At 43.4% G+C, this 12,537-nt stretch overlaps 1 protein-coding gene across 2 annotated transcripts; it reads right to left on the minus strand.

The window, feature by feature from the left end:
• Positions 1 to 10,770: 10,770 nt before the first annotated feature.
• Positions 10,771 to 12,375, minus strand: Isca2 (iron-sulfur cluster assembly 2). 2 transcript variants are annotated; one of them, XM_038337083.2, is made up of 4 exons: positions 12,324 to 12,375; positions 11,970 to 12,072; positions 11,739 to 11,854; positions 10,771 to 11,316 (listed from the first exon to the last, which is right to left on the minus strand). In XM_038337083.2, exons 1-4 carry the CDS (start codon positions 12,335 to 12,337, stop codon positions 11,142 to 11,144), a joined length of 408 nt encoding a protein of 135 aa, XP_038193011.1. In that variant the 5' UTR covers positions 12,338 to 12,375; the 3' UTR covers positions 10,771 to 11,141. The 2 variants fall into 2 exon arrangements, with proteins under 2 accessions (XP_038193011.1, XP_038193010.1); XM_038337082.2 differs by having other exon boundaries at positions 12,267 to 12,369.
• Between the last annotated feature and the right edge of the window lie 162 nt (positions 12,376 to 12,537).

Here is a 12,537-nt window from a genome sequence, read left to right on the forward strand (position 1 = left end):
TATGCTAGAATCTACCTGGTAAGGCACCACTTTGTGGTGCTACACAGATTATTAGATATGGGTTAATCAAGATGTGAGTAAGAGGCTGAAAATAATGGGCCAGGCAGTATTTAAAAGAATACAGTTTGTGTGTTGTTATTTCGGGTTTTAAGCTAGCCGTGCAGGAGCCAGGGCTGCAGGAACGCAGCCCGTCTGCTCCTCATTTGCATGTAAAGCTAAGCGTGAGGGAGCAGGGCGGCGGGAATCCGGCCCACAGCCCAACACTACAGAATGGCACCCAACGTGGATAACTGAATCCAAAGAAAACCTGAGAAAGCTTGGGAAAGAATAGAGTAAAGCATGTTTTCTTGGTAGCAGCAATTTCTCGGATCTGAGCAAGCGCTCTCATCTAAGAGAGGCTTCCTGACTCAGCTTTAGCTGCAAAACCCTGCAGCTCTTTTAAGAGGTCCTGCTACGAAACACTTAAATGGCGTTGATAAAAGCTGACTGCATGCTTGTTTGTTTTCAGCCATAGCAGGAAAAAAGTTGTGCTGTTTTAAAATGCTGGTGTTCTGGTCTGTACTGTCAGGACAAACTCTGACTCTTTCAAGCAGGCGGTCCTGACTGTTGTTTGACACTGTTGCAGCTTGCTTGCTGGCAGGGACCTTGAAATGCCATAGAGTTGTGGCGATAAACATGGCTCCTGCGGGTACCTCCGCCACGAGGCTAGAAAGCTAAGGCATGGGCTGGATCCAGCCGCCAAAGTTACAGCTTTAGTTCTACCGATTTTGGTGGGTAAATTAAAGACTTATGTGGTCACAAAAAGAGAGATATACAGTAAAAGAAAGATTCAAAGTTGAAGAAAATGTCTAAATGGTTTACAATGTATTAAAAGTATATGCAGGCTAGTTAAAGTTCTTAAAAGTAAAAAAGAAAAAGAAAAAAGGAAGTAGTTTGTTATGGTGGTACACACCTTTAATCCCAACACTTGGGAGGCAAGGTAGATTGACCTCTGTTACTTCAAGGTGTGGTAGCACACACCTTTAATCCGAATGCCTGGGAGGCAGAGACAGACAGATCTCTGTGAGTTCAAGGTGTGGTAGTACACACCTTTAATCCCAGAACTTGGAAGGCAGAGGCTGACGGATCTCTGAGAGTTCAAGGACAGCCTGGTCTGCAGAGTTATTCCAGGACAAAGATATACAAAGAACTTATCAAAAAATAAAAAAAATAAAAGTAAAAATAAACGAAATAGAGGTTAAAAAAAGCCGTACAAAGATGGAAAATATACGGAGAATCTTGATACTGTATACTATTATACTCTCTTTGAATTGTTTGAATGCTGAGGAAGAAGCAATAGCTGCTAAAAGATATTTGTTTACAAATGCTGCTGAACTAATCCAAGATAGATATTTTGAAAATACCTTGACTTCAGAATTTAGATCTAAGGATATGATGCTTTGGAAAGGAGTTTCTTTTGTTTTTACAGAAAATGAGACCGTGTGGATTGCTTCTATCCCAATATGGTATGATAGACCACGGCCTCCTGAAAGGTTGCTGTGAACACCTTCAGAAAATTACTTCACCCAACTGATGACTGAGATGAACCTGGCACACAGGTTATACCATGAAAGATTTGATTAACAGCGTCCCCATTCAGCAGGAAGCAGTTTGGAGAGAAATAACTGCGCCCATGTTCCCAAATATTGTTTATAAATGTTCTTTTACATTTAAAGGGGGATATGATATATATATGAATAATTTGCATTGGTATGGATTTTAAGGTCAATTTTGTTATATGTATATGTATTTTTGATACTGATTAAGGTATTGTGATTGTGTAGTTCATTTTAAAAATGTAATGTATAGTTAAGAAATATAGGTTGTTAATGGATAATCATCGATAATAGTAAAGCTTATAGTCATGTTAGTTAGATTTTCTAGATATATAGAGATATATTTCAGTTAGATAGACATTCTTCATATCTTTCAAAGACTACAGAATATTCCACTTAAATGTTTTAATAACTTAAGGCTTTTCATGACAATGAGACACGTCTGCTCCTGGCAGCACCAATCTACTTCAAGAAGATGATGGGCATCGAAGAGGATCCTTATGGAGTTTGGTAGCAATTTGGGCAAGAAACTGCTCTTGCCTGGACTGTTGCAGAAACTGGACACAAAGAACCCACAGAGAGAGGACTGTTGAACTTGCCTAAAGGTGAGATGATTCTTTGGGGTTCCTGACTCATGAAAGAGTCTGCGAGACATTCTGCAGGACACAGCAGATACTGACTGAACTGCCTTTGAAATTTCCTGTTTCATGGAAACGTCTGCTGGAAACTATGGGCCTGTAGGCCGAAGATGGATGCCCCAACGGTACAGAGGAACTTTGGGTGACTGTCCAAGCAGCGAGATGTCTCTGTGATTTCTAGAGTTTTGGAAGTAGCTTACCTCTTGTTCACCTAGGCAATATTATATCCTTCTGGAGTCTTTGATGGAGTTGAAGAATGGATAGATAGTTATAGTTTTCCTTAGTTATGATAAAAGATAAAGTAGATATAAATATTGTAACTATAATTCTTGCTTGATAACTGTTTTGTTATATGTAATTTTGCTATGTTAAAGTTAAAGCCTTCTTTTTATTGTTTAAACAGAAAAAGGGGAAATGATGTGGGAGAGTCTTCTGTTTGAGTTGATTTCATTGGCTAATAAAGAAACTGCCTGGCCCATTTGATAGACCGCCCCTTAGGTGGGTGGAGTAGACAGAACAGGAAGAGGAAGTGAGGTAGAAGGATCAGTCAGATGCTACGCCTCTCCTAAGTTAGACAGACTGCTGTGCCTCTCCTCAGAGAGAGAAGCCAGACGAGATGAAGCTCCAGCCCAAGATGGACGTATGCTAGAATCTACCTGGTAAGGCACCACTTTGTGGTGCTACACAGATTATTAGATATGGGTTAATCAAGATGTGAGTAAGAGGCTGAAAATAATGGGCCAGGCAGTATTTAAAAGAATACAGTTTGTGTGTTGTTATTTCGGGTTTTAAGCTAGCCGTGCAGGAGCCAGGGCTGCAGGAACGCAGCCCGTCTGCTCCTCACTACATTGAAGCAGGTAATTTCTCTGTTTGTTCTTTGTATCATGTTAAAGCCATCTTTTGCCTTCTTGCCCCTGCTTTTGGATTGGGGTACACAAGCATATGGAAAATAAATGCAGGTGAATTCAGTATTTACTGGATTGCCCTTGGGTTCTATTCTGCGTCTCTGTTCCTTTTCTTCTGTATCTCCGTTCCTTCTATCTAATGTTTCTAATCCACACAACCCTTCCCTGGAATGTGCAAACCCATTGAGGCTAGACCCTGACATCAGGGGAAGAACTCCAAGAGAGCAACTACAGACTGCAATCCTAAAGGGAAAAAAAAAAAGCAAAGGAAATCTCTGCCTTTCAGCAAACACGCAAACTGTGTGACTCACTGAGCGATATTAGGCCCTCCTGAAGGCCAGATCTGTAACATCAGCTCGGAGGAGACACAGGGAGGCCTAGCCTACTCCTTCTCTCTGGTTGTGCCTGCTAAGTGTCAGCTCTCCTCTGAGGCGCTGCAACAAAAGACCAAAGAACAGAACTCAGTTCTCAGAGTTAACAGCAAACATCACCCAAACATCTTTTTCACCCTTTTTCCCCAAAGCTACAAAGCTCATATATGGAAATACATATGATTACCAAAGAAAACTGTACTTGTCATCACCTAACATGACTGTCCAATCTTGGTCCCTTGCAAACAGATACTTATGTAAGAAATAGACCTTCCTGTCTTCCCAGCACAGCTGGCTTAGAGGGATGTTTGCTTTCCTCACATATAATCCTTTCAGCTAGTTGGGCGTGTTTTCTTAGTCTTGACATATACCTGAGAAAAGCCAAAGCTTTTCTGCATCACATTCCTGCACAGGGCCTTCTGATCACTCATGCTTAGTGCAGTACATGGCCACATCTTCAAGTCATTGATTTCCAAGGCTCGGCTGTTGGCAGTCAGCTGTGGTCATCAAATCTTTTACTCTTGTCATACACAAAGGCAGAGAATTCTGTATAAGGGTTCCAAATAGCAAGTGGAAGATGACACCACACAGCAATCGTCCCCAAACAAACTATCAAGCATGGGCAGTCCTTGTTCATCTCTTCCTCCTAATCTCTTTTTTTTTTAAGATTTATTTATTATGTATACAGTATTGTGTCTGCCTGCAGGCCAGAAGAGGGCACCAGATCTCATTACAGATGGTTATGAGCCACCATGTGGTTGCTGGGAACTGAACTCAGGACCTTTGGAAGAGCAGGCAGTGCTCTTAACCACTGAGCCACCTCTCCAGCCCCCCTCCTAATCTCTTAAAATCAGTGGCCCCATCACACAGATAGGTGAATACATACAGTTTACACATGCCTGTCACTATCATCATATAACTGTAAAGTATAATGCACAATAAGATTGGCCAGGAGGCCCCCTCTTCAAAATATCAACCTAAAGTGGCTCAAAGATCCTTTGTCTTCTTTGTTCATTGCATTAATATGATTTGACTAAAGATGAAATGTACTACGGCCTGTCCTGGATAGTTTTATGTCATCTGAGACAAGGGAACCTCAATTAAGAAAATGCCTCCACAAGATGGGCCATAGCCAAGCCTGTAGGGTATTTTTTAATTGGTGATTGATGGAGGAGGGCCCCACCTATTGTGGGTGGTGCCATTCCCGAGTTGGTGGTTCTGGGCTCTATAAGAAAGCAGACTAAAGCAGGGCGGTGGTGGCACACACCTTGAATCGCAGCACTCAAGAGGCAGAGGCAGACGGATCTCTGAGTTTGAGGCCAGCCTGGTCTACAGAGTGAGTTCCAGGACAGGCTCCAAAGCTACACAGAGAAACCCTGTCCTGAAAAACCAAAAACCAAAACCAAAACCAAAAACAAACAAACAAAAAACCAGAACGGAACAGAACAAACAAACAAAAAAGAAAGCAGACTGAACAAGTCATGGGGAGTAAGCCAGTAAGTAGCATCCCTCCATGGTCTCTGCATCAGCTCCTATCTCCAGGTTCCTGCCCAGTTTGACTTCCTTTAATGATGGACTGTGATCTGGAAGTATAAGCCAAATAAACCCTCTCCTCCTAACTTGCTTTTTGGTCATAGTGTTTCATCACAGCAATAGAAAGCCTAAGCCATACTGTCTAGCCTTTATGAGTCCCTTGCTCAATACTCCCTCCCCAACAGAGAAAAAGAAAAAGGAGAGGGGGCTTAGACACAGATTAGCATAGAAACCAACTCTGCAACAACTAGGGCCTTGAGAAATGCTCTTCAAAATAACAGGGAGAGCAGGATATGGGAATGCATGCCTGTAATTCTCAGCACCCAGGAGGCTGTGGTAGGAGGAGCAAGAGTTTGAGGCCAGTGTGAACTGGCATGGTGTAACAAGATCAGCCTGGGCCACATATTAAAACTCTTGCCTCAAAAAGACCAAAGGGAATAATGAGGGCTCTAGTGGGACTGGAATGCTGGCTCAGTAGTTAAGATGTGTTCCTGCTCTCCCAGAGAACTGGGGTTTGGTTCCCAGCACCCACGTTGGTTACTTCTACAAATGCCTATAGCTCCAGCTCCAAGAGATCTAACGTACTATGCTGGCCTCTACAGGCACCCTTATATACACGACATACGTCGACACAGATACACATTCATACACACAAATAATAAAAGTCTTTTTATAAAAGTTCTGGTAAATTGGGCTTGGTGGTACACAGCTGTAATCCCACCTGCTCTTAAAAGGAGTGCAAAATCAAGGCTTGCTGGAACTATAGAATGAGTTCAAGACCAGCCCCAGTGACTAATCAGACCCTGTCTCAAGAAATTAAAGGAAAAAAATGGGCCCAGGGGCAGAAGGCGAATGAAAAATCTTTCCATTGATACGTATTAGCAGTGAGTAAAACTTGCAATAATGTTTGTCTGCCAGCCTTTATGGCTTGTCAGGAAGAGGGCATTGGTCAGAAAGGGCTTGTAGAGAACTCTAACACCGCTTGTTAGTGCAGGCAAATAGCCCAGTGTCCCTTGTTCCTATCATGCCATGGGTGGAAGTCACCCTTATGAGACTTCTGACAGTTTAGCTGCCTCATGAAGTGTCCCCACCGCCAGGATTAAGTCCTCTGAAAAACATGCTTCCATAAATAAGAATGACTACTTTTGCACTTCCCCAACCTGCCTTTTTCTAAATACAGAATTCAATTCTTCCATTACCAGAAGGCAAGTGACATAGGCTCTGACATTCTAGGGGACCTTGTTTCTGCCTGCTTGGCCAACGCAATTTTGTGGAGAATATTTAGCAACAAGAGCAATTCTGCTTGTGCTTGGGAATTTTAAAACTACTATATCAATAACCTATAAAAACATTGTAGAGAACTCTAACACCGCTTGTTAGTGCAGGCAAATAGCCCAGTGTCCCTTGTTCCTATCATGCCATGGGTGGAAGTCACTCTTATGAGACTCTTAAGAGTAGGCTCTTAGGGGCTGTAAAGGAGCTCAGGGGCTGAAGAGATGCTGTGGGCTGGAGAGATGGTTGGGGACTGGAAAGATGCTGGGGACTGCAGAGATGCTTGGGGGCTGGAGAGATGCTGGGGGCTGGAGAGATGCACAATGGTTAAGAGCACTGTTCGTTGCTCTTCCATAGGATGGGGATTTGATTCCCAGTGGTCCCATGGTGGCATACAACTGTTTTTAACTTCAGTCTCAGGGCATGATATCCTCTTCTGGTTCACTGGCACTACACACATGTGGAACAGACATATACAAAAACCCATAAACATAGTTTTTAAAAATTATTTGGTTTTTTGGAACAGGGTTTTTCTGTGTAGCCCTGTCTGTCCTGGTGTGGAGGCCCAAAAATGTGGGCCCATTTCCACCTTGTCTGATGGTTAGAGAGTTTGGAGGTTGCTCAAATGATAGACAAGCATAGTTGCACGTCCCAACCCTGGATGTGATTGCTTGTTTTTTTAACATTAAAATAGTTCATTTAAGTAGATCCATGCCATCCTGACAGGTGGTAAGGATAGGCAAATGTACGTCTGCTCCTTCTTTTTTAACTATGAGGTCACCTGGAGAAGAGCAGCCTTCAGGATATGTGATCTAGAGCAGCTTCGCTACCTAGACAACAGAATGCTAATTATTTGATGTCTCAGAGAGTTAAAGCAATTGACCATTTGAGTTGTCCTTTGTATCATGTTGATAAAATCTTTTGTTACTCCCCCCCATCTACATTGGGTATAAAAACTGTGAAAAAATAAACACAGGTGATTTCAGTCCCTGGAATGCCCTCCCGATACTTTCTATGGGTTCTGTCCCTTTTTTTTTTTTAATGGCTTCATATTCTTTACTTATGTTTCTAAATTCCCACACCCCTACCCTGGTAAAAAGTATTTTTGTCAAGGCCTGTCCTCGACATCCTGGAACTCACTCTGTAGACCAGGCTGGCCTCAAACTTACAGAGACTCCCTTGCCTCTGTCTTCTGAGTGCTGGAACTAAAGGTATGCCCCATCACCACCTGGCAACAATAATAGGTTGTAATCTTTAAAATGTAGTAAAATCTCTTTTAATAATGAAAAAAGCTGTTAGCAGTCTGAACTGAAAATCTTAAGTCCAGCTATTGTCACCGACTTTCAGTCTTAGTAACACATACACACAAGTGCTTCCACACAGTGAGCTGCTCCTAAGCAGGTAAGGAATATGTTCACTTCCCAGAATTCCCTTCTGCCCTCTATGCCTCTGATCTGCTTACTACTTCCAAGATTTTCACACACTGAAAATGTCAGTTTCTGATTCCAAACTTGATTTCCATTTTCTTTGGCAAATTGTCTTACTAGATGACGTCAATTCCTATCTAGTACATAAGTAAACGTTTCGTTGTAACAAGCTTTTTTGTTTGGTTTTCCAGCGTCTTACTGTATAACCTTTGGCTGGTCTGGAATTTGTTGTGTAGACCAGGCTGGCCTTGAACTAGTAGAGATCCACTGCCTCTGCCTGCTGAGTGTTTGTATTAAAGATGTGTGCCACCATACCTGCCCAGCTAAATTGCTTTTAATTATTGGGGGGGGGGGGGAGAGGATATGCACATGAGTGCAATGTGACCTTGGAGTCCAGAAAGGTGTCTGTCCCCTGAAGGTGGAGGTAAAGGAGGTTATGAGTCTCCTCACACAGTGCTAAGAACAAACTTTAGGTCCTCTCTTCTCTACAACAAACTCTTAGGATATGGAGAAAAGACGCATTTGACCAGTAGCTCTTCCCGAGTCCAGAGGTCTATGGTTTCCCACAGTGTTAATAGTTATCTGTTGTGACATGGTATGGAATCTTTTTCTAATACCCGTCTAAACAGTTCTGGGCTCCACAGCATTCAAGACAGTTGTTTCAAGTTCTGTAGTCCACTTAAGTGCCACACTTAAGTACCTTAAAAAGTATTAGAATTTGTGTTTTACAAAGCTTTTCTTAGGTGGAGTGGGGCTCATGGTATCTGAGTACAAGACTGAGTTATTCAAAAGTCTACAGTGCATGAAGCTCACGCAGAGGGCACTGGGCTTGAACCCAGGAAACAAGAAACATCACTAGGGAAGAGCACTGGTGCTCGGTCTGCCAGAACTGGAAGCGAGCGTGTGCTTCATTATAGAGCAGAACTCCTTTTCTTGGACAAACGCATTTAGGGATTTAATCCTGAGACTAAGAAGTTAACGTTTCAGATGAGTCTTACAAACGAAGCAGAAGATTATCAAGATGCCACAGTGGAACTTGAAAATGAAGAAACAGATGAAGAAATGTCTAGAAAATACAAGACTTTGCTGGGAATAACTGGAAGCTTGCCAGGATGGACTGTGCCAATTATGAAGATGAAAACGGAAACAGAAAACCAATTAAAGCAAAGATGTTCTTAGAGCCCCAAGATTAAAATGGAAGACTTAAAATAACCCGGGAGTGCCCAGGAGCACAGCATAATTTGGAGCATAATATAACTGGAACTCATCCTGACGGTTTCCATAGTTACTGCTACGCTAATGCCGACTCGTAAAGAAGCGCAGTTGTGGAAACACGCTGCTCCTGAACCCCATGTGATGAAGGTGACATGTCCCTTTTCTAGTGGCACTTTTGGGTTTTAAAGTTTTATTTCTATTTTGTGTATATGGATGTTTTGCCTGCATGTATGTGCCAAGTGTGTGCCTGTGCCAGAGACCAGAAGAAGGTTATCAAACCGATCCCTGGGACTGGAGTTACAGATGGTTGTGGGCTGCCATGTGGGTTCTGGAACTCAAACCCAGATCCTCTGGAAGAGCAGCAAGTGCTCTTAACTGCTGAGCCATCTCTCCAGCCCCCATATGGTTACTTTTTGATGACTGGAGGTGGTGGTGCATACCTTTAATCCTAGCACTTAGGAGGCAGAGGCAGCAGGATCTCTGTGAATTCAAGGCCAGTCTGGTCTACACGGTGAGTTCCAGGATGGCAAGGACTATATAGAGAAACCCTGACAGAAAAAACAAAAACAAAACCAGCTTTCATTCTAATGATCAATGGCTTGCAATAGAAGGTTTAGCAAATATATGTCTAATAGACCTATATAAGTATGATACGTATTAAGGATTAAATAAAACAAAATTACTTATACATCTGAAATCCAAATTTTACTATTCATCTTATATTTAATGCACTCTTGAAAAAGTCCTTTCTATTATCTACAAATAATGAAGGAACCACTTCCCCTAATCATAAAACCAAAGATATTATATATAATAAGGTAGGTGAAGCAAAATACTCTACATGAATTCAATTACTAAGTGGTCACAGAATCTTGAAGCATCTCTATGGGCATGGAATCGAAAGGCTGTTTTTCAGGTAATTGAGATATTAACAGAGGTCTGGCCAAATTTGTTTTTCAATGGGCTGGGGGGAATCTCTTGGTTTCTTAAAACCTAGCAGATTCATGAGTGTGACAACTGAATTATTTTCCCTATAATATAAGTGGAGAATGGGCTTCATAGGACACCAGAAATGCCTAACACGTTCAAGACTGCAATACAGCTGGGCTGGCGGCACAGGCCTGACACCCCAGCTAATTGGGACACGAAGACTGGGGCACTGAAAATTCATGGCCTGCCAGAACTAGAGGGAATTCATGGCCAGCCAGGGAAATTCTGAGAGACCTATCTTCAGATAAAAAATGAAGCAGTCTAGGCTCATAATTCAAGTGCTGGAGCAGGGCTTCTCACCCTTCCTGAGGCTGCAATTCTTCAACACAGCTCCTCAGGCTGTGGTGGCACACCAACAATAAAATTATTTTCTTTGCTATTTCATAACTATAATTTTGCTACTATTATGAATCATAATGTACATATTTGATGATCAGGATATCTGATATGTGACACCCAATGGGACTGATAGGAGAACACTGTGCTAGAGGGTTTGCCAGGCAGGTAAGTACCCTGGGTCCAATGGGGGGAGAGGGGGTGACCACACACATACCAAAAAAATTTTCAGAAAAAATTTTTAAAAAGGAAGGAAGAAAGAAAAGAAAAAGGAATGAACCAGTTCCAGTAGTAACATGGCTGAGACAGGAAAATTGAGAGCTCAGAACCAGGGTTACCTATAAGACTGTTGAAAGAAGGAAGGAAGGAAGGAAGGAAGGAAGGAAGGAAGGAAGGAAAAAAGAGAATATTTTGTTTGCCTTTCTGATTGATTCTGGTTACTGGTGTTCAAGCTGCCCAAACAGTGACCCTGATAAAAACATAAGGAATAGTTTAAGAAGATGCTTTATATACATCTATACACATATATACAAACAATTCTGAAGGTAGAGACGTTAACTCCAAATGCTGGAGTCTTGGGGGTTCTACAGATTATACTGGGTTCCAATCAGTGCTTAAAGTTGAGGTAAAAACACTTGGACGTGGCCTTAACATTGTGCTGGGGGAGGGGAGAGTATTGCGGCCAAGAGTAAAAGCTTCATGTTCCATAATTAATAGTGGTAAAATAAAACACTCCTAGGCTAAATTAAATAAAATGACAGTGGGACGTGATAAGAAAGAAACTTCTAGAGCTCTACTATTCCCAAGTTTTTCACACTGGTACAATCTGATGGCAGTCCCAAGGTCACCTGTCCCGGTGTCAGATTTTGATAGAGAAGGATGACCCACAGGAGCAGCCTTGCTGGGCCTGAGGATTATTCAGCACTTGGAATGAGCTTCGGATCAGTTCTTGGCTGAAGTCCACCTGAGCCCCTTTCACGAAGGCCAAGCTCTCACTGTCAACTACCACTCTTGCCCCACCCTGTTCAAATACCCTGAAAAGACAAGAGGAAAACATTAATGATGAATATAACCAATGCCAAGAACCCAACACCCTGGGGCCATGGGTGCACATCCTGTTCTCCAACACATGGAATACTGCTTAGGGCTTCTATCGGGTGCTGACTTTATCTGAAGCAAAAAAAAAAAAAAAAAAAAAATTCAACGCAATGAACAGGAGAAACATTTAGGGACTTGGCCTGAATCTAGTTCAGCCTCTCTCAAATGACCCAAGTAAGCCAACGTCCTTCCTTATTTTGAAATAATTGGACAAATCTTTGCTGATCTTCACAGTATGGGGAGAGTGGTGGCGTTGAGCATACTTAAACGCTTTTAAGTTTAGAATAAGGGTGTGTCTTAAACTGGGTCACTTGTATCCCTCTGATACAGCCTCTAGCGACCCATTCGTCCTCCTTGCCTGTCGTCGGGGTTAATAACTGTATCCAGTGAAAATTTGTATTGGAATCCGGAGCATCCACCTCCCTCCACTTGCAGCCTGAGGAATTCTGACCCTTCGGTGATTTCCAGAAGCCTCTGAAATGGAGGAAAGAGGATCAAGAAGGCCAAGCAAGCGGTGATAAAGGGGTGGATGAAAGGGAGCTCTTCTAGAGCGCTCCAGGGCACCGCCGCCCCGCGCCCGGCCTCCTACCTGGACGCAGCTGTCCGTGAGGCGGATCTGTCCCTCGCCAGCCTCTGGAATGGAGGACGTCGCTTCCCACCGGGTCAAGAGCCCGGGAGAGGGCGCGAGGAGCCTGCGATGAGAAGGAGGATAAGTCCGGGGACCGAAGTGGCACCTGATGCCCTCTACGGCCGCCTCGCACCCAAACCTGGTGACACCTTTATCTGAACTGCCAAACTTTCACCTCCCCCGGGAGCTTTAGTCTCACATCTATCCTGGAGGCACAGAACCCAACACCCTTCCTAAGTGACTGTCCACTCTTGGTACCTGCCCCGGCGCCAGGGAATGACCGCCCTGAACGCCGTGGCCGTTAGGGACAAGGACCTGGTGGCCGCCATCTTGCTCCGCAAGCTCCTCCCCTAGCATTGGTCCAAATCCCCGCCTTGGCCAGGGCTGCGGGAGGCGGGGGAGATAGGGCAGGGGCGGGGTTTCACGGAGTCCCCGCCCCCAAATGTGCCTATTGGATAACGAGATAAGAGGATTTTGATTGGCTGAAAATACTTCCAATTGCCGACTCGGGGCGGTACCAATAGGGTGG

This window comes from Arvicola amphibius, chromosome 7 (genome assembly GCF_903992535.2).
Source record: "Arvicola amphibius chromosome 7, mArvAmp1.2, whole genome shotgun sequence".
NCBI lineage: Eukaryota > Metazoa > Chordata > Mammalia > Rodentia > Cricetidae > Arvicola > Arvicola amphibius.